This window comes from Phyllostomus hastatus, unplaced genomic scaffold, assembly GCF_019186645.2.
Source record: "Phyllostomus hastatus isolate PE091 unplaced genomic scaffold, TTU_PhHast_1.1 phas_contig_196, whole genome shotgun sequence".
Lineage (NCBI taxonomy): Eukaryota > Metazoa > Chordata > Mammalia > Chiroptera > Phyllostomidae > Phyllostomus > Phyllostomus hastatus.
Window position 1 is genome coordinate 7,415,959 of NW_025333709.1, and position 26,305 is coordinate 7,442,263.

The following is a 26,305-nucleotide window of genomic DNA, read 5'->3' on the forward strand; positions in this document are numbered from 1 at the left end:
TCCCTTCCTTGAAGCGGGTAGCCAGGCTCCCCGCTGCGGCCCCTGGCGGCATTGCACCGCCTGGTTGCGGCTGCGGGAAGCGTTTCTCTCAGATCAACAAGGCCTCAGACACCCCGCGGAGCCCAGGGCGGGATGCGTTTTGATGAGGGAGGCACTTTGACCACCAGCACCCTGCCGGCCTAGCACGCAGAGGCGGAAACGTTTCCCGGGGCTCCCCTGCAGACCGCTCAGGGAAGAGCAGCTCCCCTGCAGAGAATGTGGGTCCCTACCCACACCACACGTGGAGTTGTTCTGCCATTTACAGCAACCTCCAGGATTAGCAAATGAGTCTCCCTCCCGCCTGCCGTCATCCCCTGTGGCACCATTCCACGTGATTTTTTTTTAAAAGGTGTTTGCTTACTCAAGGAATTGTCTAAAAAATCCGTCGCAGAGCCTGAGCTCATTCTTATACCCCTACTTTACACTGCCTTGGTTTAAAACAAAAGGTTTTGAAAATGGATTATTTCTGTTGATAAAGTGTTTCCTCGTTTCTCTTTTTTCTTTCTTCCCTCTGAGAGATGAGTGAGATGCTTAAAAAGGCACAGGTGCCCGCACCCTTCACATGTTGACCATTTGTCCATCAGCAGTTACGAGGGCTTAAGTAGCTGCGTTTGTCCTCTGCCTCCTTTTGGAACGTGCTGGGTCCTGATGCGTGTGCGTGCGTCCCCTTGGCAGTGGACTACAGACGTCTGTGGTTCCACGAGGCACGTGCAGCGTTGTCTTTCGGCCCACTTCATGATGTCAGAAGGATTCTCACGTAGCTAGGGCTCTGGGAAGCCGTAGGCCTGAATGTCACCCGCATGCTGGGAGCTACCTCCTGTGTTTTCAAGTCCGTAACGCTCATGGGCAGCTTCTTACAGGGACAGCGTGTCTGTGACAATTATTTCTGACCAGCTGAGCTGTCGCAATGTAAGTATTCAAGGGGAGGGTAAACCCATTCAGCTTCCTGTTAAGTATTTACATTAACCTGGAGGTTAAAGAGTCAAGCCAGTTAAGAATCCTCCCAACTTCACGTTGAATCGAATGGTGAACTTGTCGGGTTTGTCTTCATTTGTTTCGTGATGAACGGCCCGAATTCATTTAGCACGGAGCTTTTGCCTGGCACTCCTTAGGCTACCCGCGTAGCGCGCTTGACTGTTTCACGCCATGAAACGGCACCCCGTGGCCTAAAGGAGGTATTACCGACCACTGGTGCTTACTGCACGCCCGGTGCAGGGAAGGGCAAAGAACGGGTCCAGCATGGGCCCTGCTCTCAAGAAGCAGTAGTTACAGAGTCAAAATACAGTACAGAGAACATCCAGGTCCAAGTGGCAGGAAAAGGCTGACACGCTTTTTTCGAGATTTTCATTGTGCTTCCTGGAGGCGGCCTAGAGCTGCCTGTCTTCACCGCACAGGGCGCTGATCCCCACGGAAGTCCCGGCCAAGCACTGGAAGCACCTGGCCGCTTACTAATGTTCTCCTCCGGACTGGAAGTTCCTCAAGGGGACTGTGTCGTACTCATTCATCCAGAGTACCTGGAACCTTGTAGACTCTCAGAAACATTTTTCAAATAATTGGATGAATGAATGAGTTTAAAGGAAACAGGGATGAAATTCCCCTGGGTGCTTTTTTTTCACACCACCCTTGTTTCATAATTCCCCATCTTTCTAAAATTATTATTTCTGGCTTGACAGTTCTACTGTAGGAGTCTGTGACACACCCACACCAAACCTTAGAAGCTCCCCTTTTTCATTTATTTATTTATTCTTTATTACACCCGGTGGGTAGCTACCACGTCTTGGCACTACGCTGAGTTGTAGGTGGTTGTGAGGATGTTGATTCCGATGTCAGGGTGACACCCCAAGAGAACAATACATTGGCTTTTGGAGATGCCTCTTCCCCGCCTCACCCCCTCATCCGCTGCCCCAGTTTCTCAGGTACAGAAATCAAGTTAGAAACAGAAGCCATGGTCCAGCTCCAATATAAGAGAAATCAAGAACAATTAGAATATTTTCAATTCTAGTTGAAGTCATAAAAAGTAATGTGATATTTTTTCATTCACTCAACGATAGTTGTTAAACGCTTACTGTGTGCTAGGTAGTATTCTTGGTACTAGAGATAAAACCAAGATCAAAACAAAACCCCTGACTTCAGGAAACTTCCTCAATGGAGAAGAGAGAGTAAATAAACATATCGTATGTCAGTGACCTTAAATGCTAAAAAATGAGAGAGATGAGGGCGGTGGCAGAGAATGGAGGGGGAAGCTGGGTGCATTTTCCCTCTCAAAGAAGAAAGCCATGAAAACGAAACAAAAATCTTTCAAACACTGCCTAGAATCTAAATTCTACTTAAAATTTAATTTTCCTAGTAAAATGTTGTTTGTTCTGAAATCCCTTGAAGTGTACGTGACAATGCATGTATTTTTATACTAAGCAACAAAAGTCTTGTGAAAGCATTTTAAAGAGCTGCTTCTTTTCATGCCATTTTTAGCAGTGGCTGGAGGGGAAACGGCAATTGAAATGTGTTCTGTCTCATCTGCTCTGAGTTATGTTTAAAAGTCTAGGAACTCGTAGCTCATCTTGGATCAGAGACCCTCTTAAAATGACTATTACACATTTGATGTTTCTAGCTCCGCTTCCTTCTTCCGTGCGAGCCATTACTATTATTTATTGCATTGATTATGGATTTGAAACGTTTTCATACACCCATGTACATCTGTAAACTTGCTGTCCATTTAAGTTGCTTAAGCTTTACATGTGAGATTTTAGACTCCTGAGTTCTTCTTCCCTCTAAAACCAACATCAAAATACCATGAAACTATTGCTTGGTTCTCATCGATCAACATTAGTACATCATAGTTTAAGTTTTATGTTATTTTATTAATCCTATATGGCTGCTTGTCTGTTGACTATTCCCTTTCAATCCTGTTTCAATATATTTTAAGTATCTAATGAATCTATCTAATTTTAAGATTGTAAGTGTAATTAAAGCTTCAGGGACTCCAGAGCATGCCCGTGTTGGAAGGGGTCATTAACCCCACTTCCTGGGGCACGTACTTATCAACAGGTCACGTGGACTAGGAGATCTGAGCAGGGTTATCGTGTCTCCTAGAATCATACGTAAGCTCCATGCAGTCTTTCTTTTTGAAGTTCGATTCCCAGGAAGATGAGAAATTACTTCAAGCCACAGAGAAGTTTCGAGCTGAATGTGCCTTAAAATTCCCAAACCGCCAGTGCCCGGCCACGGTGCTCGACCTCAGCGGGAAGACCGTTTTCATCACTCGCTATCTGAAGCCTTTAAACCCTCCCCCGGAGCTTCTCGAGGCTCATCCCAACAACCCGCAGGCCACGGCAGTAAGTATGTCTCAGCCAACCAGCGCTGGTGCGGAACGTGGGTCAAAATTGCAATCTGTTGCCATCTGAATTACCACAGTTCATAGTATATCCTTAAAAAAGTAACTACCTTGAAATCCTTGGTTCATTCTTTCCACCATGATTGAGTACTTACTGTATCCCTGACAGTATATTGGGTGCCAGAAAATTAATGTGTGGAAGATGCTGTACACTTTCACAGTGTCTTACATAAACATGTCGTTATTATTCTCCATAACTTCACTAGGATTTGAACCTAGGCCTCTGACTTGGGAGCTCACGCACTTCCTAGTAGTCCAAGATAACTATTCAGTATTATCCTTAGTGCTGTGAGCATCACTGAATTCCATTTAAGCGGCAGTGATTTCCAGTGTCGCAGCACTGCGGAGGCATGCCGTCACCGCAAAGCACGCCCACAGTGAACGGGCCGTGGCGCACACGGGCGCACCTTCCGGTGCACGCAGAGGGCCGCTCTCACGCTCATCGCGACCTGGTGTGAACGGAAGCCCCCCGAGAAGCAGGCTGTTCTTCAGTGGATACTGGAACCCCTCACTGCCTTTGCAGAGTGGAGAGATGAGGGAGTGGCTGCTGCTAGTAAGTTAGTAACACAGTGCTTTAGGAACGGGAAAGTGATATATCTATTTGCAGATAGAAGTATGTTAAAAAACCCTTGTGTTCCACATTTCATTTGCATTATTTATTAATCAATTTTTATTGAAAACCATAAAGGGACTTCTGTTGTCTCTAACATAGTAGAAAGATGTGCAGAAAACTTCTCCCAGTACAGAACCTTTAAGAGTGATGAATAAAATATTTAAAACATTTTAAAAATCATGGCTGAAATAGGAAGAGACAGTAAACAGCAAGAGAGCAAGATTCCAGGCAAGTGAGGGCTTGAAACAGTGTTTGCCCTGAGGGCACCGAATTCCTGAACTCCTGGCGCTGGGTTTCCCGGGGCTGCCAGGCTGCGGAGGCAGGAGAGAACACCCGGGGCTGGAGCAGGGGTAAAGGCCGGACTGGAGGTCCCCCTGCCGTTAGGACCCTCCCTTGCAGAGTGATACCTGAGGGTGAGCCAGGACATACCCGGCCCTGCGGGAGGTCCTGCCGGCCTCACCCGTGACTCTGGAAGGAGGCAGAGGCTCTCACGGGGATTCCTCTCATGAAGCTATATTTATTCACCTTTAGTGCTGGAATGTACACAACCACATGACCCCCAAACACTCCAACCAAAAATTTAATTGAAAGTGTTCCCTGTTGGTAATGCCCCTAGATCCCTGTCAGAAGCAAACAAATCCTTCTAGAAGAACAGCCTTTAAGCTCAGCCTCCAAAAAACTCCACAGAAAAAGTTCCAAGCAGCGTGAACACGTAAAAGCATCCGTGAAGAAATAAGTCGCCAGGAAGCAGGTGAGAGTTGGCAGGAACAGCAACTGCAGAGGGCCTGGCCACAGAGACTGCAGATGTTCGAAGGCTCAGATCCAGCGTGTAAAGCAGAGATGTGTAATGTGTTTCAGAAATGCAGGGAACTGAATAGGTAACAACAGACTACCAGAACTGGCAGGAACATGTTAAAAGCACACGTATCTAAATAAAAGATCATATACTTAATATTAAAAACTAAACAGGTTAAGCAAAACATTAAATACGGTTAGATACAGAGTTAAGTTTCATACAGTGAAATGCAGAATTACAGAACTGGAGTACACATACAAAGAAATCACTTGGTATGTAGCACAGAGAGAAAAAACACAAAGGAATGGTTAGGAGGCACAGTGGAGGAGGGAGGACCAAACTGTGTGTAAAAGGAGAGGAGTGATATTAAAAGAGAAAGCTGATGATTTTCCGGATTTGATTAAAGACAATAATCCTCCAATTCAGGAAGCCCAGTGAATCCTGAGCGAGAGGAGTAAAAAGAAATGAAAATCTAGGAATACCAGAGGGAACTACGAAGACAAGGCTGACCTGAAAAGCAGCTCAAGAGGAAACAGATCATCTACAACAGACAGTGGTTAGGCCAATAGACTTTTCAGCTGCAAAAATGAAAGTCAGAAAAGGAGTACTTCAAAAGACTGAAAGATAATAGTCATCACACTAATCATTTATAGCCACTGAAACGATCTTTCAGACAAACATTGGGAGAATTTACAGCCAAAAGATCCTCACTTGCAGAATTCCTTAAAAATATGCTTCAAAGAGAAGGAAGACTCTTAGAAAAATTCTAGATGCAACATATACTGCTAGGTTTAAAAAAAAGGAAATGTATGAGGGAATCTGAAACCGCATTGTTTTCATAGCAATGACGACAATAATGTGGGTGAAAAATCAGGATGGAGGAAAAACTCCTGGGAAAAAAATGGGTGTGTCAAGCCAGGATTGGTAAAAACTTTTTTCAACTTACTGCCTCTCCCTTACTGCCTTTCGTCCTCTCCCACCTCCCCCACCCCTTTCCCTCCGGCAGTCACCACACTGTCGTCTGTGTCTGTCTGGGGATTTCTTTGCTTCATCCCTTTACCTTTTTCACTGGGCTCCTCAAAGCCCCTCCCCTGACAGCTGCCAGTCTGTTCTCTCTGAGTTTGTTTCTATTTTGTTTGTTATTTTGTTCATTACATTCCACGTGTAAGTGAAATCTGACTGCCTTATTTCACTTAGCATAATACTCTCCAGGTCCATCCAAGCTGTCATGAAATGGAACACCCTCATGTGGGTCTTTCCCAAGATGAGGACAGAGACATTTATTAACTTCAGAATTTGAGTGAAATTTTCACATGGAAATTTGAAATTAGAAAAGTGAATACTATGATTTCCAAACTAGCAGCAAAAGAAAAAAAAGAAATGAAGTGGGGTGAAAGGAAGTGGGGAGGTGAAAATATAGAGAAAAACTGCAAGACATAAAAAAGCACAAAAAAACCCCACAAAACAAGGTACTGAAAATAGTCTAAATATTTACCAATAATCACAATCAAACCTAAGGGATTAACTTTCCAGTTAAAAGACGAAGACTGTTAAAAACAGATGTCCGGTTTTTAGTGGAACTGGACGCGCTGATTCTAATATTTATGTGGCAGTGCAAAGTGTCAGAAAGAGCTTAGACAATCCTGAAGAGTGAGAACTCGGTGGGAAGATTTGCCATGCCATGCATCCAAACTGCTGATGCGGCCACAGTAATTAAGGGAAAATGGTATTTAAACATGGGTAACTAAGAAAAAAATAAAAATAAAAACTCCAGAATAGACCCACTCAAATATGACTTTTCAAACATGATATATGACAAAGCAGGCAATAAAAATTAGTAACAAAAAGATGGAGTATTACATAAATGGTACCAGGATCAATGATTTTTCATATAAAAGAATAAAAATAGATCTCTACTTCATGTCATTCAGTTACAGATAGATGATTTACGTATGAAAAGTATTTCTACCTACAGGTATATGACCTGAGCTAAGAAGTGTTTCTTACACCAGACAATGCAGCACAAACTATAAAAAGAAGGACAAACTTGACCACATTAAAACCGAGAACTTGCCCTGGCTGGTGTGGCTCAGTGGGTTGGGCGTGGTCCTGCAAACCGAAAGGTCTCCAGTTTCGATTGCCGGTCAGGGCACATGCCTGGGTTGCGGGCCAAGTCTCCCTGTCCCCTCCCCACCCCCTACCCCTTCGTTGGGGGTATGCGAGAGGTGGCCAATCAACGTTTCCCTTGCATGTCAATGTAAAAAAATAACTTAAAAATATGCACAGTAACCAGAAACTCACAGAAGTGGAAACACAAGGGGCCACAGGAAAAGATGTTCAACCTCCTTATAAATTACATGAATCTGGGTTATACCAGCAATGGTGTCCTCATCGTGGTTTCTACGGACAACTGTCCTCTCAGAGGGAGCGGGGCTCCTTGGAGAAATGGCTGTCTTCAGGGCTGAGCTAGTGAAAACACGAGATGACCCTGGAGAGTCTCGTTTTACCAGAGTAAGGGAGCGGAGAGGGAAAGTGATAAGGACATTTCAAAGAGACACCGGATCTGCGAACCAAAGCATCGCAGATTCGATTCCCAGCCAGGGCACATGCCTGGGTGGCGGGCCAGGTCCCCAGTGGGGGCCACATGAGAGGCAACCACACACTGATGTTTCTCTCCCTCTCTTTCTCCCTCTCTTCCCATCTCAAAAAAAAAAAGAGACACCAGAGCCAGTTTCTTCATCTGTAAAAAAATGGGCAATAACAATAACTGTCTTCATAGGATGCTAGGTGAGGACTAAGTGGGCTAATATTGGTAGAACACTTAAGCACTTGGTGAGCATTCGTTTTATTTTGTACACGTTTGTGATCTGTGCAACTTGTAGGAAATGAGACCGAGAATCCGGCTTTCTATTTATTAGAAATTATTTCGTTAAAGCTCATTTCGTTTACACAGGAGCTGGTGGCGCGATACGTGTCGTTGATTCCGTTCTTGCCGGACTCCGTGTCGTTTGCCGGGATCTGTGACTTATGGAGCACGTCCGACGTGAGTAGTTCTTCCGAACAGACTGACTAGTTACAGCAGACTTCTCAGAATATTAGCTAAACAGATTGTGTACTTTTAAATTACGACATGCTTTTAGTCATTACAAAATCTACTGGTCGGTCGTTGAGTAGGATGAGCTGAAGTCTCATGTATTTTTTTCTTTCTGAGTCAATCTACCCAAAGATCAGAAGTTTACAAACATTAGTTATTTGCAGAAATAAATTAAAAAAACACTTGAGATATCAATGCTGACAGGCTCCTAGTATCACTTTATCAATATTCCAGGTTTATTCATTAAAAAACAATCAAAGCTACACCATCTGCTACATTTGGAAATCGTGTATCCCTTAGCCTGTGGGCTTCCTTCTGAAGGCATGCCATGTCCCTATGCATTCGGTATGCGCTTCTCGGCCACCTCCCACAGTGCAGACACTGCACAAAGTTCTGGCCGTTGGCCAGAGCCTGGCCTCGGCCCTTGGTGAGGGTCCAGTCTGTGTGCCACGGGCCTCCCAGCCAACTCTCTGGCAGGACGAAGCAAACCCACGTCTCTGTATTCCTTCTGTTTCTGGGTCTCGTGATACACTGTGTTTGCATAAAGTTAAAATACAGAACTCCCTTTGAAGGATAGCTCTAAACCAAAAAAAAACACTGAAGGGCACTTTAAATTTTCTGTTCCCCAACATATTTATTTTGGCAACATAACGTTGACAAAATTTTAGAGATAAAAGTTTCCACCATCTGGAGACACCTGTAGGAAGATAATATGGGAAAGACAGTCTATGTGCTCCAGAGCCCGGCTGGCTTTCCCACCGCCCAGGCATTACCCCACCCTGCTGGGCCGCCACTTCCCCACTCTGCATGACACTGTGAGGATGGATGCATGTCATTATACATTTGTCCAAACCCACAGGCTGTCCAACACCGAGAGAGAACTACAACGTGAACCTCGGACTCTGGGTGATTATGATGTGCCAGTGTAGGTTCAGCAATCGTAACAAAGGTGCCCACCTGTCCGGTGCGGGACGTTGAGGGCTCAGCTGTGCGCACGTGGGGGCAGGGCTTATATGGGAAATCTCTGTACCGTCTTCCCAGTTGTGCTGTGAACCTACCTGCTCTAAAGTGTAGGCTTTAGCCCTGCCTGGGTAACTCAGTTGGTTAGAGCATCTGCAATAATCCAAGGTTGCAGGTTTGAGCCCCAGTCAGGGAACATACAAGAAGCAACCAATGAATGCAGCATGAGTAAGTGGAACAAATTAATGTTCCTGTCCTCCCCTCTTCCTCTCTCTCTCAAATCAGTACGAGTTTTAGAAAAATTACTGATAACTTTAAAAAAGTATTCAGCACACAGTAAGCTGTCATACATAAACTCAGAATGAAATGTAAAATTTTGAAGTGTGTCTCCCCCACCCCACAGTATTAATCGATTCTAGAAACCTATATCTTCAATGTCTGAGAAAGCACCACGTCCACTAAAACTGCTTTTTAAAAGATGAACTAAAATATAGTACCAGCATTTGGAGATAGATTTTAAAAATGGGTCATATACTTTAAGGTACTAACTTGAACACCGACTTTTTAACACCCCGTGCCACGCACTAATCCAGAATGAAGCCATCAGTCACCGCAACGTAATTCTCTTCTTTTTGTCAGCAATTTCTGGACCTCCTGGCAGGAGACGAAGAAGAGCACGCAGTCTTACTGTGTAACTACTTCCTCTCCCTGGGGAAGAAGGCCTGGCTCGTGATGGGCAACGCCGTCCCCGAGGTGAGGCGGCGTGGGCGGGCTCTGACACGGGGGTGCAGCTGCCCCACTGGGGGGTTATGTTCCAGATCATGAAGAACTGATTTTAACAACTATGTCTGTGGCCCACTAAGACAGTGGCCCAGAGATTCCAAAACAGCAGAGAGAACCAGTGATTAAGACACAAAACGGTTTTCAGTGGTGCCCGAGTACTGAGCCCTGCACTTTTCAGATTTTTTTTTGCAAATCTAAAGCCTTTCCCACAGCTCTGCCTGTTTACTATGAGCCTTCTCCTGCCCCCGTTACTAAGATTCTGATTCCCTCAGTGACCTAGTGTCATCCAGCGAAGGAGGGCAGGGGATCAGAGGTGTGGAAAGGTTAGCAATATCTCCCTCCTCTCCAACCCACAAAGGGAACAAGGCAGGTAACCACAGGGGCAAAGAAAGTTAGCAGCCATCTTTTGATATTATCATTGTTTTGTTAGACTGGAGACTTAGTGACTGCTAGAATGTGTTTCCACAGCTCTCTGCAAACATCCCTACGTTTGGGCACCTTGGTGTAACTCTGGGTACAAGTTTAGAAAATCCAGGTGGACTGAAACAGCTGGTCCAAAAAGTGTTTCAAAAAGAGGCTGCGGGGCTCTAGGAATCCTGCAGGAATGAAACAGCAGAGGCTGCTGCCAGGCAGGCGGCACCCTGTCTGGATCCTAATGCATTCCCCATCAGGACCTTCCAGACAGCCTGGTGTGAGGGCGGGAACCCTGGGCTAGGAAGCCACGGGGCCTGGGTTCCAGGCTCTGCCCGCTCCTCCTGAGCTGTGGGACTCTAAGCACGTCATTTCAGAACTCCAAGCTCGCAGTGAAACCACGGGGGGGCAAAAATGAGTGAGTGCTCATTGCTGAGAGAATCCGACAGTGCAGACTGTTCCAGGCAGAAAGTGGAGTCCCTCTGCAGGCTCCAACCCCACTCCCAGGGGTAGTCACTCTAACAACTGGATATATATCTTGCCAAATTACCTTCTCTGCATTTACATAATTATAAATGTTCATCAAATATCACTCACTGTATTAGAAATACAAGCGGTGGGAGGGGCGCAGGGTGGAGGGGAAGCAAGGGGAGAGAAAAATGGGACAACCGTAATAGCATAATCAATAAGATATACTTTTAAAAAGTAGTATTCAGATATAATCAGACTTCTAAGTACTTGACAGGCAGCGTTGCTCTTTTTTAAAAAAATGCAATGCTTATTTCCATTAGTAATAGTTCTCCAGCTAATCTTAAACTACTGTCTATTGGTTGAGCAACACAACCACTACCCTATTTGTTTACTAAACTGCACTATGAGCAGATGCAAGAATTCTGCAAAAATAAACACTGATTTTATTTCTTAAATCCAGCACAACCTAGAACTTCAAACTCATCTTTACCATTAGCCATGGATTTTAGATATCAGGAGTCCAGCTAAAATGATAAATTATTTGTACAAAGTACTCTTGACCTTAATTGCATAATCAGTTGGAAACTCTTTTAACGGCTGTGTTCCTTCAGGGCCCGACTGCCTACGTGCTAACTCGAGAGCAAAGTCACTACTTAATATGGAATCCCTGCAGTGGACATTTTTATGCACAGTTTGATACATTCTGTCCCTTAAAAAGTGTGGGCTGTTTAATAGGTCCTGATAACGTAAGTATTGACATCTCCTCTTGAACATGGTTGGCTGTGGCTTTTTTTTTAATTGACCTACTTAAACATATATATCCAAAACTTTTATACAAATATATACCATTTAAAGAAATGTGGTGTCAAACACAGTTGCACAATTATCCTAAATAATAAAGTTTTGGTTGAATTTGTCACATTACAAAGAAGCAGAATGAAGTTAAAGACTCCTGAGGACCTGAATTTGTGTCCTGGCTCTGCCCTCAGTTCTCTCTTCCAAAAGCGAGTTTACAATGTCTACCTCACAGCGCTCTGAGTTATCACCTGAGAAAACTGCGTTTGTTCTCTCTTTAAGAGAGATTTCCAGGTGCCAGCGGGTGATTCTGGCTGCACCCAGTCTGGGGAGCCATTTAACCACACAGGGGTCTGTATAGAGCAGGGATCCCCCTCTCCACATGCATGCACACACACACACACACACACACACACGCTAATTGAGTCTTGTCTTTTTTAGATTTGGTTTAACATTCAACGATATGATTCACCACTAAGAATAAATTTTGACGTCACCAAACCCAAGCTATGGAAATCTTTCTTTTCAAGAAGCCTTCCATACCCTGGCCTTTCCAGTGTCCAGGTATAATTCTTTTAATAACAACTAAATGTAGACAAAGCAAGGAAAGAATCTGAAGTTACTGTTCTGGGTAGCCAGATATTTTTTGACCTTTAATTTTACTAAATGTTTTGTCTAAAATACTATTTGTTTTTCAAACTTAGCTGTGCCCAACTCATAGTAAGAACTAACCATCGTGTCAAGAACCAGTACACACATATACATGATAAAGCATTCTGACAGTCTGGTGACAAAAATTATCACAAAGTACATTCTATATAATTTTTTAAATTATGGTGTCAACTCACTACATTCATTTCATAGCATGATTTATCCATAAAATTAATATAACAGGGTCCTGGTAGTAGATTTCAAGTAGTAAGCATAAGAATTGTTCACTACCACTTTTGTATGAGAGCCAGATATATATGTGTATGCTGGGTGTGTAATATAAAATGTATTTTTCATTGTGATCAAACCTTTTTTAAAAAAGGGGCACAAAACACTCTCCTAGGATTTTTCATAGGAACAATGTCTGCAATAGCCTAAGGACTGGAACAGACTGGGGATAAATTACAGTACATACAGAGTATTTTATAATTGTTACACAAAGGAATCAATATTAATTTTAGTAAACACTCTAAAAATGTGTTTGCTACTATTTCTAAATATAATGTTGAGAGGAAAAAGCAATGTTCACCATATAAAATTATTACACAGTTTAGAAAACATACAGCATATTGTTTAGGAACACACGTCTGCAGTAAAATCACGAACACGTTAATCGGCCTACCGCCACTGACTATCATGTAAATGCCATGGGGGCAGGGATTCTTCTTCACCGCTACATGCCCATCACCTGTGAAAGTGCCTGACACACAGTAGGTGCGTTATGCATGTTGAAGGAAAGTGCTAGAAAACAAATGCGGGCCATGGTCACTTCCGTGATGAGAGAGAAGGGACGCTGAGGAAGAGCCACACAGCACTATCATTTGTTTGTGATGTTTTCCTGAAGCTGGGTCCTAAGTACCTCAGCATCGGTTACCTCATTCCCTGCATCTGGCTGAATGTGTAAGATTTCAGAATTTAAAAAGACTTAGAAAAGGATGTGTAGCTATTCAAATTAGGTGTAAATGATTTCCAGGATTTCTGAACTACTTCCTCTTTTACAGCCCGAAGAGCTGGTGTACCAGGGCTCTGACAAAGCGGCCGCGGCCGAGCTGCAGGACAGGTCAGGTGATCCCTGAATCCACCAGTCCACTGTCACTAGGAGTGTAATTCCAAACTGGACGGTTCTCAGCCTGGGGCAGTGTGAGCATACAATGTGGGCAGTTCATTTCAATCCATGTTTGCAGACCCCCAGTACAGGTGTGTCTCTAGCTCCCCCAGCTCAAACGGAGATTTTAGCATCAGCATGGTGTTGTGGGCAAACAAGAACTCCAGCGGTGCTGGGCAGTTCACCAAAAATTCTGCCTCAGATTGGAGTTCAACATGTTTTTACAGGTCTTATTCAGACATACAATCTTCAGCTTACATATGCCTCTTTGCCCAATTAGTGGCTTACTGAGCTTTGGCTAATTTATAAACCTAAGACACAGGGAAGGTGTGTACCTATTTGAGTCCCTATAAACCTTAAAACCCTGCAAAATAGAACTTACTCTGCCAGTTTCACAAATGTGGAAACTGAGGCTCAGAGCGGGCCACACACTTAGGTATTAGGGGAGGCCCTAGGCCCCGGCAGACCTGAACCCAGAGCCAGTGCGCCCTTTCTACTGCACCAAGTTCTGTGAAGGGCATCACGCCAATGACATGAGACTAAACTAACGTGGCCCAGTTTAAGGTACTACTACTAGGAAACACCAATTTACTCTCAATGTCAACTAAAGCTTTATTTGGGATCCCCACCTAGCAAAAAAATTCTCTAATAGCTTCAGGATACTACTGATTAGACTCACATCATCTAGTTCTGCAATACTGATGAGAGGCGCCAAGGCAATTCTTGCTGAGACCACCTTGAAACCCAACACAAAGATACGTGTCATGTGCCAAAAGAGAAAGGGGTCCTAGAGCTACCGAGCAGTAGGAGGCTGGCTGCGCCCCTACACCTGTGTTTGGCTAGGGATGCACAGGATGCTTTAGAACTGGCAGGGCCTCGGTTCAAATCCCAGCTCCCCTGCCATCATCAAGCCATTTATCCTATTTCAAAATGTCCCCTTATACATAAAAATGGGACAATATTCCCCTACGTCATAGGGCTATTGTTAGGATTAAATAAAAATGTACAAAAAGCACTAGCACAGTATCTAGTGAATAAGGGGTAGTTCTTTTCTTTCATTCTGCGTTTAAACTTCACATCCTTTGGACCCAATACCCATCATATTAACTATAAAGCAGGATACCAGAACTTACGTTGCAATGATGATAGATATTTTAAAGGCAGTTTTAAGGCAATTCAGAGACATAAACCTCATGAATAGAAGGCACTGAGGAAGCAATCAATACGCGGCATTCAGAGGCTATTTGAAGCTTTCAGCTTAAATCCCACCCTTTATGCCTGGGTCTGATTTGTCTTATTTATGTTACCAGTGAACAAAATGATAAAACAGTTCCCGATAATACGTCTTATAAAAAAAAGATTTTATTTACTTTTAGAGAGATGGGAAGGGAGAAAAAGAGGGAAACATCAATGTGATGACCAGTTGCCTCTCACAAGCCCCAACCAGGGACCTGGCCGGCAACCCAGGCATGTGCCCTGACTGGGAATCGAACCAGCAACCCTTTGGTTCTGAGGCTGGTGCTCAACCCACTGAGCCACACCAGCCAGGGAGTTGACAATAGGTCTTTGGCCAATAGTCCTGAATTTAGCTATCCCAGTTGCTCAGTGCTCCCTCCTGTGTTCCACTGCAAGCATCTGTTATGGCCCTTAGGCTACCCTGTCCTTTCCCCTCACTGGCCTTCTACCCGCCATCCCAACCACATACAACCCCTAAGGGCAGAGATCTCTTGTGGTAATTTCTGAATCCCCAGGGAGTCGCCCATATTAAGTAGGAACTTTGCCTAGTAAGGGACACCACCACCAAGAAAAATGTGGTATGTAATCACCTGAATCCCCACTGCATACAGAGTGGGTTTTTGTCTATAAGGGAAAAGTCAAACAAGGAAGGAAAGGGAGGGAGGGAGGGAAGAAAAATGGAGTTTACGTTTTATAAACAGGATTGAAAAAATACTGAAAGAAAAAATCATGGACTGGAGGCCACGGCACCTGACTCGGTGGAACAGGTACTGCACCTCCACGCTGCGCCACTTCCTGCCCCTGCTGGAAACCAGCCGAGGCGAGGACGTAGAGGACGACCACCGAGCAGAGCTGCTGAGACAGCTGGGCGACTACCGGGTGAGCACACACGCCTCTCAGCGGAGACCGCGGGCTTCTTGTTTCAAGTGGGAAACTGTAGCCCCGTAGCGTGGTTTTGGCACCAAAACTCCCACACTGGCCCATCAGTAAATGAGTGGATAAAAACGCTGTGGTAACATTTACACAATGAAATACTATCGACCATAAAAAAGGAAGTCTTACTTTTGCAGCCACATGGATGGACCTACAGGATATTATGTTATGCTAAGTGAAATCAGCCAGCCAGAGAAAGACAAAACACCGTATGATTTCACTTAGAATCTAATGAACAAAAGAGACTCGTAGATACAGAGAACAGACTGACAGATGTCAGAGGGGAGGGTCGTTGGGGGCCTGGGTGAAAAAGGTAACGGGATTAAGCAGTAGAAATGGGGAGTTGCAGAACAGCCACAGACATACGGACCGCAGTGTGGGGAGTAACATCGAGACAACAGGGCATGGGGCCAGGTGGGTGCTTGGGTGGCAGGGGAACCACCCGGTGAGATGCATGGTTTCTGACCACTCTGCTGTGCATCTATCGGCAGCTGGTGCAGAAGGGTACTAAAAGTAGACTGTAATTGAAAAGTAAGTTTTAAAAAATCCTATATTGCTCTACAAAGTATATGGATGAAGCTGCACAGCCTAAGAAAGGAAATGAACTGCTCAAATCTTGCCCGGGCTGGGTGGCTCAGTTGGTGGGAACACCGTCACTGACCGAGAGGCTGCAGGAGCGACCCCAGGGCCTAGCACGTGTGGAGGACAGCCAACTGGTGCTTCTCTCTCACGTCGCTGTCTCCCTGTCCCCTCCTCCCTCTAAAAGCTGTGAAAAAGTGTCCTCAGCTGAACAGAAAAAAAAAATGTTTGAGTTCAAATCTCAGTAATTAACATATTATTAAATAGCAAAATACCTCTTTAAAATGAAAAACCATTTTTTAATAAGAGGATCCTATGGAAAAAATAACTTTTATAAACTACATTGCAAATGTTAAATAAAATGATCTAGCTGATTCATGTTAGACTCAGTTGTGCATAAAGGTGAAACCAACCATTCTCAATCAGGTTTTTTAAAAGGATACGATTTTATACTAATTATTTTCATTGCTAAGAAAAATTCTCATTACTAGACAATGTACCCTCTCTACTGACTGCTGGTAGTGCCGTGCCCACAGGTGGCTAACCTAGACAGCAGCCTCAAACTAAGACAGTACACACTGGTGGCCAGTGTGAAGCCGGACACTTGATTCTAGCCACTGACTTAAACATATCCTTTAACTTTTAAGGTCAGGTTTTCAGCCAGGATGTTCTCAAGTGACAGAACACTTAGTTCCAACAGCCTTCAGCAGTGAACATAAGTTATTATTAAGTAAAAGTTAGAGGTGAGTACCTCTAGCCCTTGTCCACGCGATGGCATCCCCCGCAAGCTGGCTTTTCCCGTGGTCCCAGAAGGCTGGAACGGTTCCAGGCAGGACTCCCAAATACTGGATGCGCACATGCACTGCCGAAGCGGGAGGCAGCTCTGAGTGCTGAGCCCTAGCCAGTTCCCTGTGACTCATGTTGAGACTTCCTTCCATCACATGCCCATCCCTGCAGATAATCACTGTGGCCGGGAGTGCAGAATGCAATGATTAGCTTAATCTAGACCCCAAACTTACATGGGTTACTGTGCAAACTAGGGGCTATCAGGAAGAGGGAAGGGAACAGCAGAAGATGACTAAGGGGTGTCACACACCAAGTCAACACACTGGCAACTAATGACAAAAAAAGACATTCGTCCTCGCTCCATTTTCTGTATTGCTAATATACAGCTGAACAGAAAAACAGAAACAACTTTGATATCCGGAAAGACTTTTTATTAAGAATTAAGAATTAAAATTTGTTTTTTTTTCTTTCCCTTCAGTTCTCTGGATTTCCCCTTCACATGCCCTATTCAGAACTGAAGCCTTTAATTGAAGCTGTGTATAGCACCGGAGTACACAACATAGACGTCCCTAGTGTCGAATTTGCTTTAGCTGTGTATATCCACCCATATCCCAAAAACGTCTTGTCTGTTTGGATCTATGTTGCCTCCCTTATACGTAACAGGTAATGTTTTCATTGTATACTTTTTCTATCAGGTAAAACTGTAATTAGGATATGAGAATATTGTTAAGTGATACTGATCAATCGCATCGCAAGAAAATATTTGCAAATAAAATTTCAAACTGTGCAAAAAAGTGTTTTTATTTAGTGATCTGCCTTGTCTCTGCCACTGTGACCTGAACATCGGGCGACTCCCCAGGTCCCCCCTACACTCTTAGCCGCACACACGCGGCCCCGGCACTTGCTCACCTCCCGCTCGAGAGCCCTTCTTCTCCACCTGCCCAGCAGAGGACCAGCCATACTTCTAAGACCCCGCACAGATACGTTTCTGAGGGAAGGAGGAACAACTCTGCAATGTAAAACTATTCATTTTTAATGTTAAATACATCATAAAACCATAGCCCACAGAAATAAATACTAAGCCTAAACTAAATGGTTTGCTAACATTAGGCGAGCACAGGACAAAGCAAAAGGGAGGCACCTCAATTACCTGGAACCCCTGGGGAAATTAGCTGCTCAAATTATTTAAAAGGATACATTTAGAGCCAAGTCCTGAAACACCATTTATTATTTTTATGTAAGTATTATCATAATTTTACACCCCAAATCTGATGCCATTTTCTGATTACATGGGAGATCAACTTCTTTAGCTCCCCTGGATGACCCGGGCATGGTTACAGATGAGTAATTTCTACCAAGGAGTCCATGCAACTACTGATGGTAAGGTGAAGTACAGGACTGGGTGGCACTCGCCGCGGAAAAATTCCTGTAGTTTGTTTTCCTGCAATAGTCCCTTATGTCAACTTTTCAAACAAACTTCACTAAACATTTAGGGAAATAAAAATACCATGACTACAATTAAGAGTCAATCTTACAAAATAAAAATTCTGACCCCGTAACTATTCAATATGCTCCGATTTCCTTTCAAGTTCTCTAAGGGAATCAAGGAACAGTTTCTCACTTTGTGCTGAGGCCGGACTTGAAAGGACAAGACAGCACACAGCGGTGCCACAAGAGACATAACTGCTCAAGTTCAGCAGCTACAAACTCAAAACGGAAGATGGTCTGCTGAGACAGCTGCCCTGCCAGGGAGTTCAGTGGCTCCATCATTTATTCTGCAAATGCTAACAGGAGCGGGATCAAGATGAGAGCCCTCAGAGAGAGGTAAATTTTCAGTCATTAGACGTCCCTGCTTTAGAGCTGATGATCTTCCCTTTAGAGTGTTTAATTCAAATGTGAGTGGAATAAGCATGCGTGAATTCTTATTTGTATGCCCATCAAATGATTCTTTTTCCATCTTTACACAGCTCCCAGATAGTTTTCTCTGAGCCTGAACTGAAACCCATCGCCCTGTAACTGGGGTCTCTCCTACCCCTCCTATGCCCAGTAGAACAAACAATACCTGGGATGACAGACAACACGACGACTCCCTCTTCCACAGCCGTGCGGGGACTTCGGCGGCACGCCGCCAGCTATACCCCCTTCTTCATCACATGGAAGCACACGCGGCGCTGTATAAAACTGACTCGGTGTGCGCCTCGCTGAGCTGGAGGTCTCCACTCCCGCTATCTCTTCGCGCGGCAATGAAGATAAGCGTGCAAATTCAAATTTGACTACTGCACAATCAATCTCAAAAAGACAATTCAGCTCATGGGAGTTGAGATATTTATTCCTATTTCACACTAAATTTAAACCTGCACTGAGATTGATAATAAAACCAAAACACAAAAGAAATTACTTGGTAAAGTCCTCAAAGTAGATTTTATTTATACATTTCTTCAAATGATTGTGGAATTTTTAAAAATCCCTCTCAAATTTGACAATTTAGGGGAAGTGGTAGAACCAGGGGTTCTTAGAAGAAGCTAATACAAATAAACTGGTGCTTTGCCAGCTCACTGAGCTACCACCAAGAAGCCAATTTGTTCTGTATTCTTAAAGAATCTTACATGTGGGTATGTTTGAATTGGCCCTCTGAGAGTTGTTCAAATAAAGGAAACAGTATGGAAAAGAGACTGGTTCCAAAACGTGCAGTCTCTGAAAATAAAACTTCAGCAGCTATGTCCGAAAAGACCTGCAAAGCCTGATGCAGTGTTTATACAGAGAGAGAACCAATAACCCCCACTGACTAAAACTCCAAATAATCTAAAAAATGCTTTAAATGGCAAGGCATTAGTGACATTATTTTCAAAGCATTCAATTTAAAAGAAAGCTGATAAAACTACCCTTATTCTTATGAAAAGACCTAATCCCTTTCTAAAACAAAAATAAGATTTGCAAGAGAAATGACACTGTACAATTCACTGGTAAATTAAGATTTCTGAGGCTGAAAGGAATGGGGCCAAAACAAGTCACACTCAAAAAAGGGATGGTTAACACAAGAAATGTGCTACAAGTAAAGTGCATGAAAGGAAGCCTGCTCAGCTAAATGAAGTAGACACAAGTCAGAAGTCAAGGGTCATTCGCCAGAGCGGCAGCAGGCCCGAAAACCACACTGCAAGTTCTGGCATCCGCTGGCGGTGTCTGCATGAGGACCTGCGTAAAAACAGACAAGTGTCAGAGGAGGAACTTCCTAGGGAACCACATAAAGTAATCTTGCTTATGAAAGAACTTAAAACATTGACTTTTTTTTTTTTTACCAGCAATGCATTTATAATATAGAGGAAAAATCTCACAGTGAGTGTATAAAAAATTATTGAGACACAAAAACTGCCAATAGCTTGACTTTAACATATCTTTCATGGTCCAAAAGCTGAATGAAAGAAAAAGGGAAATAATATTTTGGCAACATTCTTACAAAATGAAACTCTAAGAAGAAAAGGAGATAGCCCACAGACAAGATTCCCAGGGTAACTTAACACATTTCTTATACTATCAACATACTTCTGAGAAATATAATTAAGGCAAAAACAGCCTTATCTGTAATAGATCATCAGCTAAAGAACCCAATATTGAGCAATTATATACAATAAACATTATATTCAAAATTTTTAAAACTATAAAGACATAGGCTTAACATGTTTGTCATATTTTTATCTGCAGCCAAAATAAATCATATAGTAGGGTTAAGTGAAATTACCTTCCAGAACTATATACCTTCCAGTATGTAATGAGGATTAACTAAATAAACATATCTAAGGCATAATAAAAAATGTGACTCAATTACAAAGAAGAGTAATAACATTTGTGGAATAAGTGACATTTTATCCTAGTTACATTATGCTGCCCAGACACTAGATAAAAGACCATTAGGGAACACAGCTATGGATTAGAAAATGTCAAAAAAGAGATATCAGGGTCCATATTCAAATGTTAATTACTTTGAATGAATCTGTTTTCATAAAGGCAGATAAATGTAAAAAGGGATGTTTTAACAATATTGAAGCCTTTCAGTATATGTGCACCATGAACAAATAAAGAACAGCTTAATAATTCTTTACTCATCAACTGGAACAAAAATACATGCAATTGTGATATATAAGGATCATACAAAAGTACATGAAATGTAATTTTATTACAGACTATGTCAAATGGGTTATAACTGAAAAACAGCAGTACTCTGTCTGGACTGACCTCCAGCTTAACCAGAAAGATTTTTAATTAGCTTTGTTTTGTTTTTTAAAATAGCAATCCACTGTAAAAGGCCACTATGCTAATATCATCTAAACACACAGAACATACTTACTGTATTTTTCGGACCATAAGAGGCACCTAGGTTTTAGAGGAGGAAAATAGGGAAAAAACTTTTGAAGCAAAAAGTGTGGTAAAATATTTAATAACATAAATAATATTTCATCAATGTAAATGTAAACAGAATTCAACAGCAGCATTAACAACCATTATTCCTCCCAAATGGGGGGAGGGGGTGCATCTTATGGTCGGAAAAATATGGTATTCCCAGAATTTAACTTTTCCTTGCATCCCTGAAATGGCATATACAAAATATAAAGGGAAAATTTGTTAGGATACACAATGAAGAATAATGTTCATATATTTCACTGTAGAAATGATAATTTGTCCTTAAGTAGAAAGAAACTAATGAACTTCACAAATATATGTAGAGCAGGTATGGTAATGGGCAATGGGATATGAAAGGAGACTGGCCACAGGTTTGCAGCTGCTGCAGCCGATGATACACAAACATTCATTCTGTTGGCCTATGTTCATATGTTTAAATTTTTCCACAATAAAAATCCCCAAATTATTCCAAATATAAAACTGAATTGCCACAAGCCCATTTTTATTTAACCAAAATTAAATGTTCTATTTTTAAACGGATCCATTGAGTGTGTCATATATTTGCAGTTCACAAAGTAGCATTTTTGTTAAGATTATGTTCCATTAAAATGAGTCTTAATCAAAATAAAAATCAAATCCGTCAGTACATGCTATCGGGTATTTATTAGAAACGCCCGGATAGGAAACCCCACGGTTTGGAACCCTCCCCTCACTGCCGACCTCTGGCCTGGTTTTCCCTTCAAATGCACTTTCAGCTTTTAAATTTTCACCACCCCCCAACTCTCCATGCTGCCCCTTCTCGTCTCCCCTCAACACGCCCCCAACTCTGGTTACTGCGGTGCCCACCAATCAATCACCCAGTGCCTTTCTTCAAGACCCAGTCCCCTGCTTCACGTCACTGCCCTGCCCTGATACTGAGTGATGAAATGCTCCGACTGGTGGTTTTTGCAAAAATGTATCTGATTATGATTTTCTTAGTATGTAATTCTATTCCAAATTTCTAAAGAAGAAATAAGAGGAAGAAAACACGGAGGCTTTGTATAATTATTCATACTAAAACTCCCTAAAATGCTTCAGAATGTCTTTTTAGTGAATTCAACAGTGACCTAGGGAAACAATCAGGAACAATGACCGGAAGCAATAAAAAGCGAGGTGCTAGATTTGAAGGGAGAAAGTAAAAGGGAGCCTTCAACAGAGCCAGTTGGATTGAGGAGGCTCTTCTAAAGATCCCTATCTTTCCAAACACCCCACAGCTTTTGACTGTCCACCCCAAAAGACAGAGGGGCCGCCCGGCATCCTCAGTCTCCACGCTGGCCGCCTGGGTCACTGTGCTCTCAAAGCTCGGGGACTGCAGCACGAGTAATAGTGAAATAAAAAGATGTGCCCTGTATCAGGTAGACAGTTGCCCAGTCCTGCTGTCAGCTTCTTATCACAAAACAAAGTTCTAGCTCACACTGATGTAAAAATGTGTCCCCTCCCTCAAACAGTCTCTGGAATATCTGCATTTCCATGGGATTCTAAGTGACCAGAGTAAACAGAGGGAATTAATATGCCAGTGCCTTCACATGTGAAAGCAGAAAGCCTATGGGTACTTAATAACTGTAAGAGTAACTACAATCTCATCATAAGGTCAACGACAGAGCAGGTGTCTGATTCTAATAATCCATCAAAGTGATGCCACCCATGAAGGGATTGTGTGCTGCTGAAAGCCTGGGGCAAGCAAAAGTGAAGACACTGTCTTTACTTGAATTAGTCTCATGTAGAAAATGGGAGAATAACAATTTCCAAAGCCTAGAAACCTCATGCAAAGTTAGCAGTAAGACCTTTAAGCATCAAGGTAAGACTGTTCGGAAAAGGGAGTAAATGGACAACAGAAAAAGTAAGGCAGCACTGGAAAAAAATTTGACTAAGACATGTATGTCAGATGTAATTATTTACCCAAATTCTTCTATTGAAAGTTTTTCCTTGATATTAAGCATCTTACTTATGCTGTGTATCTGCACTTACCTTCACTTACCTTTAATTCCTCTTTAACTTAAATTAGAAACATGAGAGAGCAAATCATCTGAGACTGTCACCTCCAAAACTACGAGCTAATCTATCTTAATTCATAAACTATACACATATTGAAATGCAAATCAATACAAAAAGTTTATTTGCTATCATTGTTTAAATGTACTTAAGAGCTCTAAAACTATGCAATTCGATTTAACACTTCTTAAATGACATTTTTTAAATATTATGGCTAAGAAGCCTTCTTTTATAATATTTAAATCACAACTTATCAATTAAATAACAAATCTAAATATTACGAAGAATCACTCAGAAGACTCGAAATGGCATTTTATATCAATGTTTAGTAGTGTCTTCCTCACAGTAGGTATTGTCTAAATACTGTATTTGATTACTAAATCATCTGTAAAATCTCTGCTAGTGCTTAGGAAACAGATCACTCTGCTGCTTTACTTATCACTTACTGTTTACATAATGAATACTGTTCATCAGTATTTACTTCTTTTAGTTAGTAATCTGGGAGTTACCTGTATAAATTTTCTTTTGACAAAATACATTTTTAGTTAAATGTTAACTCTCAAATATTTAAGACATAATTTGTCACCTACGTATGCTCATTATTCTAAGACCTTATATAAAGCAGATTAACTACTTTCAAAAATAATAAAGATAATAATTAAAAGGGCCACCCAAGCAGTCACTAACTATCTACTGTACAAGTTGAGCTATAGTGAAAGATGCTGATCAATTGTATCATCTTGCAAAACAGAGGTAATACAACTGTATTCTAACACTTTCTAGGTTGTCCATGTCTTTTTAAGGGAGAGATTATATCAGAACAACTGGCTGGAACTCTGGAATACAAATTAACATAAGTCACCCTATAAACTTTATAGGACTTCCATTTCCCCCACATGATGCTTTAAGCAGCTGTAAAAGGAGACTTAATATTGGATTATGCAAGCACTGTCAATTTCCTTCTACACCTTTCAAAGTCAGATTAATATTTATTTATTAAAAATTACCAGTCACTTATCAAAAACCCTAAATTTCAACACAAGGAATGTAGCAGCTCCTTTGGAACACTCCAAAATTTATATATTCAGAATCAGGATGAAAGGAACTCTAAAATCCTAACAAAGTGCAAAAGATTTTAAGTATTTAACTTTATCCCATCATGTAAATTATTTCAAAAAGTTTTTAAAAGCATACAGTTAAAACAAGTAGGCAGATCATAAAAAGGAAATGAGACCAATCTCTCCCACTTCATAACATCTATACACCCAAAAATAAATATAACAAATTAGGTTGTGAGATGTATTCCCACAGCATATCTTATACTGAAATCATTTTAGACAATTCAAGTATAACACACTGATGTTTTTCTTATAAAAGCAATTGCTTACTGATTAATTTTCATAATATAGCCAATAAGCCTTAGGAAGTACAAACTGCACCTACAATGACAGAGCTGTATGTTAAAAAAAGTCTCCTTTTTCAAACTCACTGCATCCATACAAGCAGCAAGTCCCTCACTATAGCAATCATCCTCTGTTTTTGTACACTTAGCAGGTTGCAACTAAAATTTTAGACATTCATTTCACCATTCCTTGATTTACACTAAGGGTAACGATAGCAAGAAATGCTTCAACTTAGTGTTGCTATTTCAAGACATGAAAGTCATCTCCTGCATCACTAATATGATTCCAGAAACAAGAGAGCTACTATCTCATGTCTCTTCATATATATTCTAGGAAACATCTAATCTCTGAGAAATAGCAGATTTACTAACTTCTCTGCCTACTGGTCTGCCATTAAAGAAGAGACCACTCCTCCAGTCTTCCGTTGTTCTGCCTGAGAAAAACTCCGTTGATCTTCCTGTCATCCTAAGATGAATCAGGCTCAAAGATAACAGTATATGGTGTAAAAAGACAGGTGTGTAGCAGAACCTGAACCATCTAAATTGTTTCCCAGTTATAAATAAAGTTGACTTGCGTACTAACAACTGAGAGCAGCTTTTTATGCGTCTGGGACTTTGAGTCTCTACCAGTGAATATCAGTGCTCCAAGGGCACTGAATATACTTTGCAAAAGCATGTGGAACAAGCCCATTAGAGGGAAGGGATAGGTTAAAAATCAGAACAAAACAAAACAAAACAAAGTATGTTTATCTGATGACTGTTAAAAGTTAGGTTCAGGAACCAATCTTCAAACTACTGTAAGACTCTGAGTCCTGCCTAGAGCACCCGAGCCACTCGTTACCCTCCTCACCCTCCCACGACTGCTCTGGCACCAGACCCAGGATCCTGAGGAGTCCATGTTACCGAGTCCTCTTTTCTCTGCTGCCTTTTACCAGGCTGTCCTATTAGAAAACCGAGTCTCTCTTGCCTAAGAAATCAGTACATCTAGAACACCAGTACATCTACATTGTTAACGACTGCTATATCGTTCTGGAGGAACTTCCCAGAACTTAGTAAGAATATAAGTATTTCCATGATAACTTGCCATTTTAGAATGGCTAAACTATGAACATATCTCAAAAATCTCGCAGAGTATCTGAAACATCCGTTAAAAAATTACTTTTAGAGAAGCTAATTAATGAAAAATGTGATATTTAAATTTTATTAAATATAAAGGGCTATATCTAAAAATAAAATAATGTGGTAACTGGAAATCTAGAAAACTAAATAGACACCCTAAGAATAAGCCGAATTGTTAAAATTTTTAAAATCAACTCCTCCAAAACCCTCATTGTGGAAAGGCATTACCGTTAATGTTGTCACAGTAGTAAAAGTATTCATCATTTAGAGAAGGACACGCTGAAACCAAATCCTGCAGGCCCGCACCAGTCACAGTGAGACAGCCGGAGAGGTTCAGGCGCTCCAAATAAGGCAGCCCTCCTCCCAGAGTCAAAACCCTGCAAGAGAAGCAATTCAGCAATTAGAACACATTGACCTGTGAAATCTTATGTACTCCAACAGCCCACTGGACCACTATTAATAGACCTTTAAATTTGGTACTAAGAAAATTTAATAATTTCCATAAAATATGATAACCTCATCTTCAGGCAGGAATACACTAAACTGTGTAAGAATATGTTTGTATATAATTGAAATTAAGTTGGTTGTCAAACTAGGCTTTTTTAAATTCTATTAACTGTATCCCCAAGATAACAACAAAGAAAATAACTTTAAA

At 41.9% G+C, this 26,305-nt stretch overlaps 2 protein-coding genes across 5 annotated transcripts in view; one reads left to right on the forward strand and one right to left on the reverse strand.

Moving 5' to 3' along the window:
* Positions 1 to 19,426, forward strand: part of CC2D2A (coiled-coil and C2 domain containing 2A) — a 94,024-nt gene extending 74,598 nt beyond the window's left edge. For 3 of the 4 annotated variants that reach the window (XM_045833951.1, XM_045833952.1, XM_045833955.1), the window contains 8 exons: positions 3,168 to 3,371; positions 7,793 to 7,882; positions 9,533 to 9,646; positions 11,170 to 11,304; positions 11,795 to 11,917; positions 13,066 to 13,124; positions 15,107 to 15,284; positions 17,182 to 19,426. In XM_045833951.1, the coding sequence (XP_045689907.1) occupies positions 3,168 to 3,371; positions 7,793 to 7,882; positions 9,533 to 9,646; positions 11,170 to 11,304; positions 11,795 to 11,917; positions 13,066 to 13,124; positions 15,107 to 15,284; positions 17,182 to 17,370 (1,092 nt within the window). In that variant the 3' untranslated portion in view covers positions 17,371 to 19,426. The remainder of the gene's footprint in view (positions 1 to 3,167; positions 3,372 to 7,792; positions 7,883 to 9,532; positions 9,647 to 11,169; positions 11,305 to 11,794; positions 11,918 to 13,065; positions 13,125 to 15,106; positions 15,285 to 17,181) is intronic. The other variant, XM_045833953.1, reaches the window with a different exon arrangement.
* The window catches only part of FBXL5 (F-box and leucine rich repeat protein 5), a 34,190-nt gene continuing 26,982 nt past the window's right edge, over positions 19,098 to 26,305 (reverse strand). Inside the window, exons 10-11 of the mRNA XM_045833956.1 lie at positions 25,879 to 26,027; positions 19,098 to 19,895 (exon numbers count right to left, since the gene is read on the reverse strand). Coding sequence (XP_045689912.1) covers positions 19,819 to 19,895; positions 25,879 to 26,027 — 226 coding nt within the window. The 3' untranslated portion in view covers positions 19,098 to 19,818. The remainder of the gene's footprint in view (positions 19,896 to 25,878; positions 26,028 to 26,305) is intronic.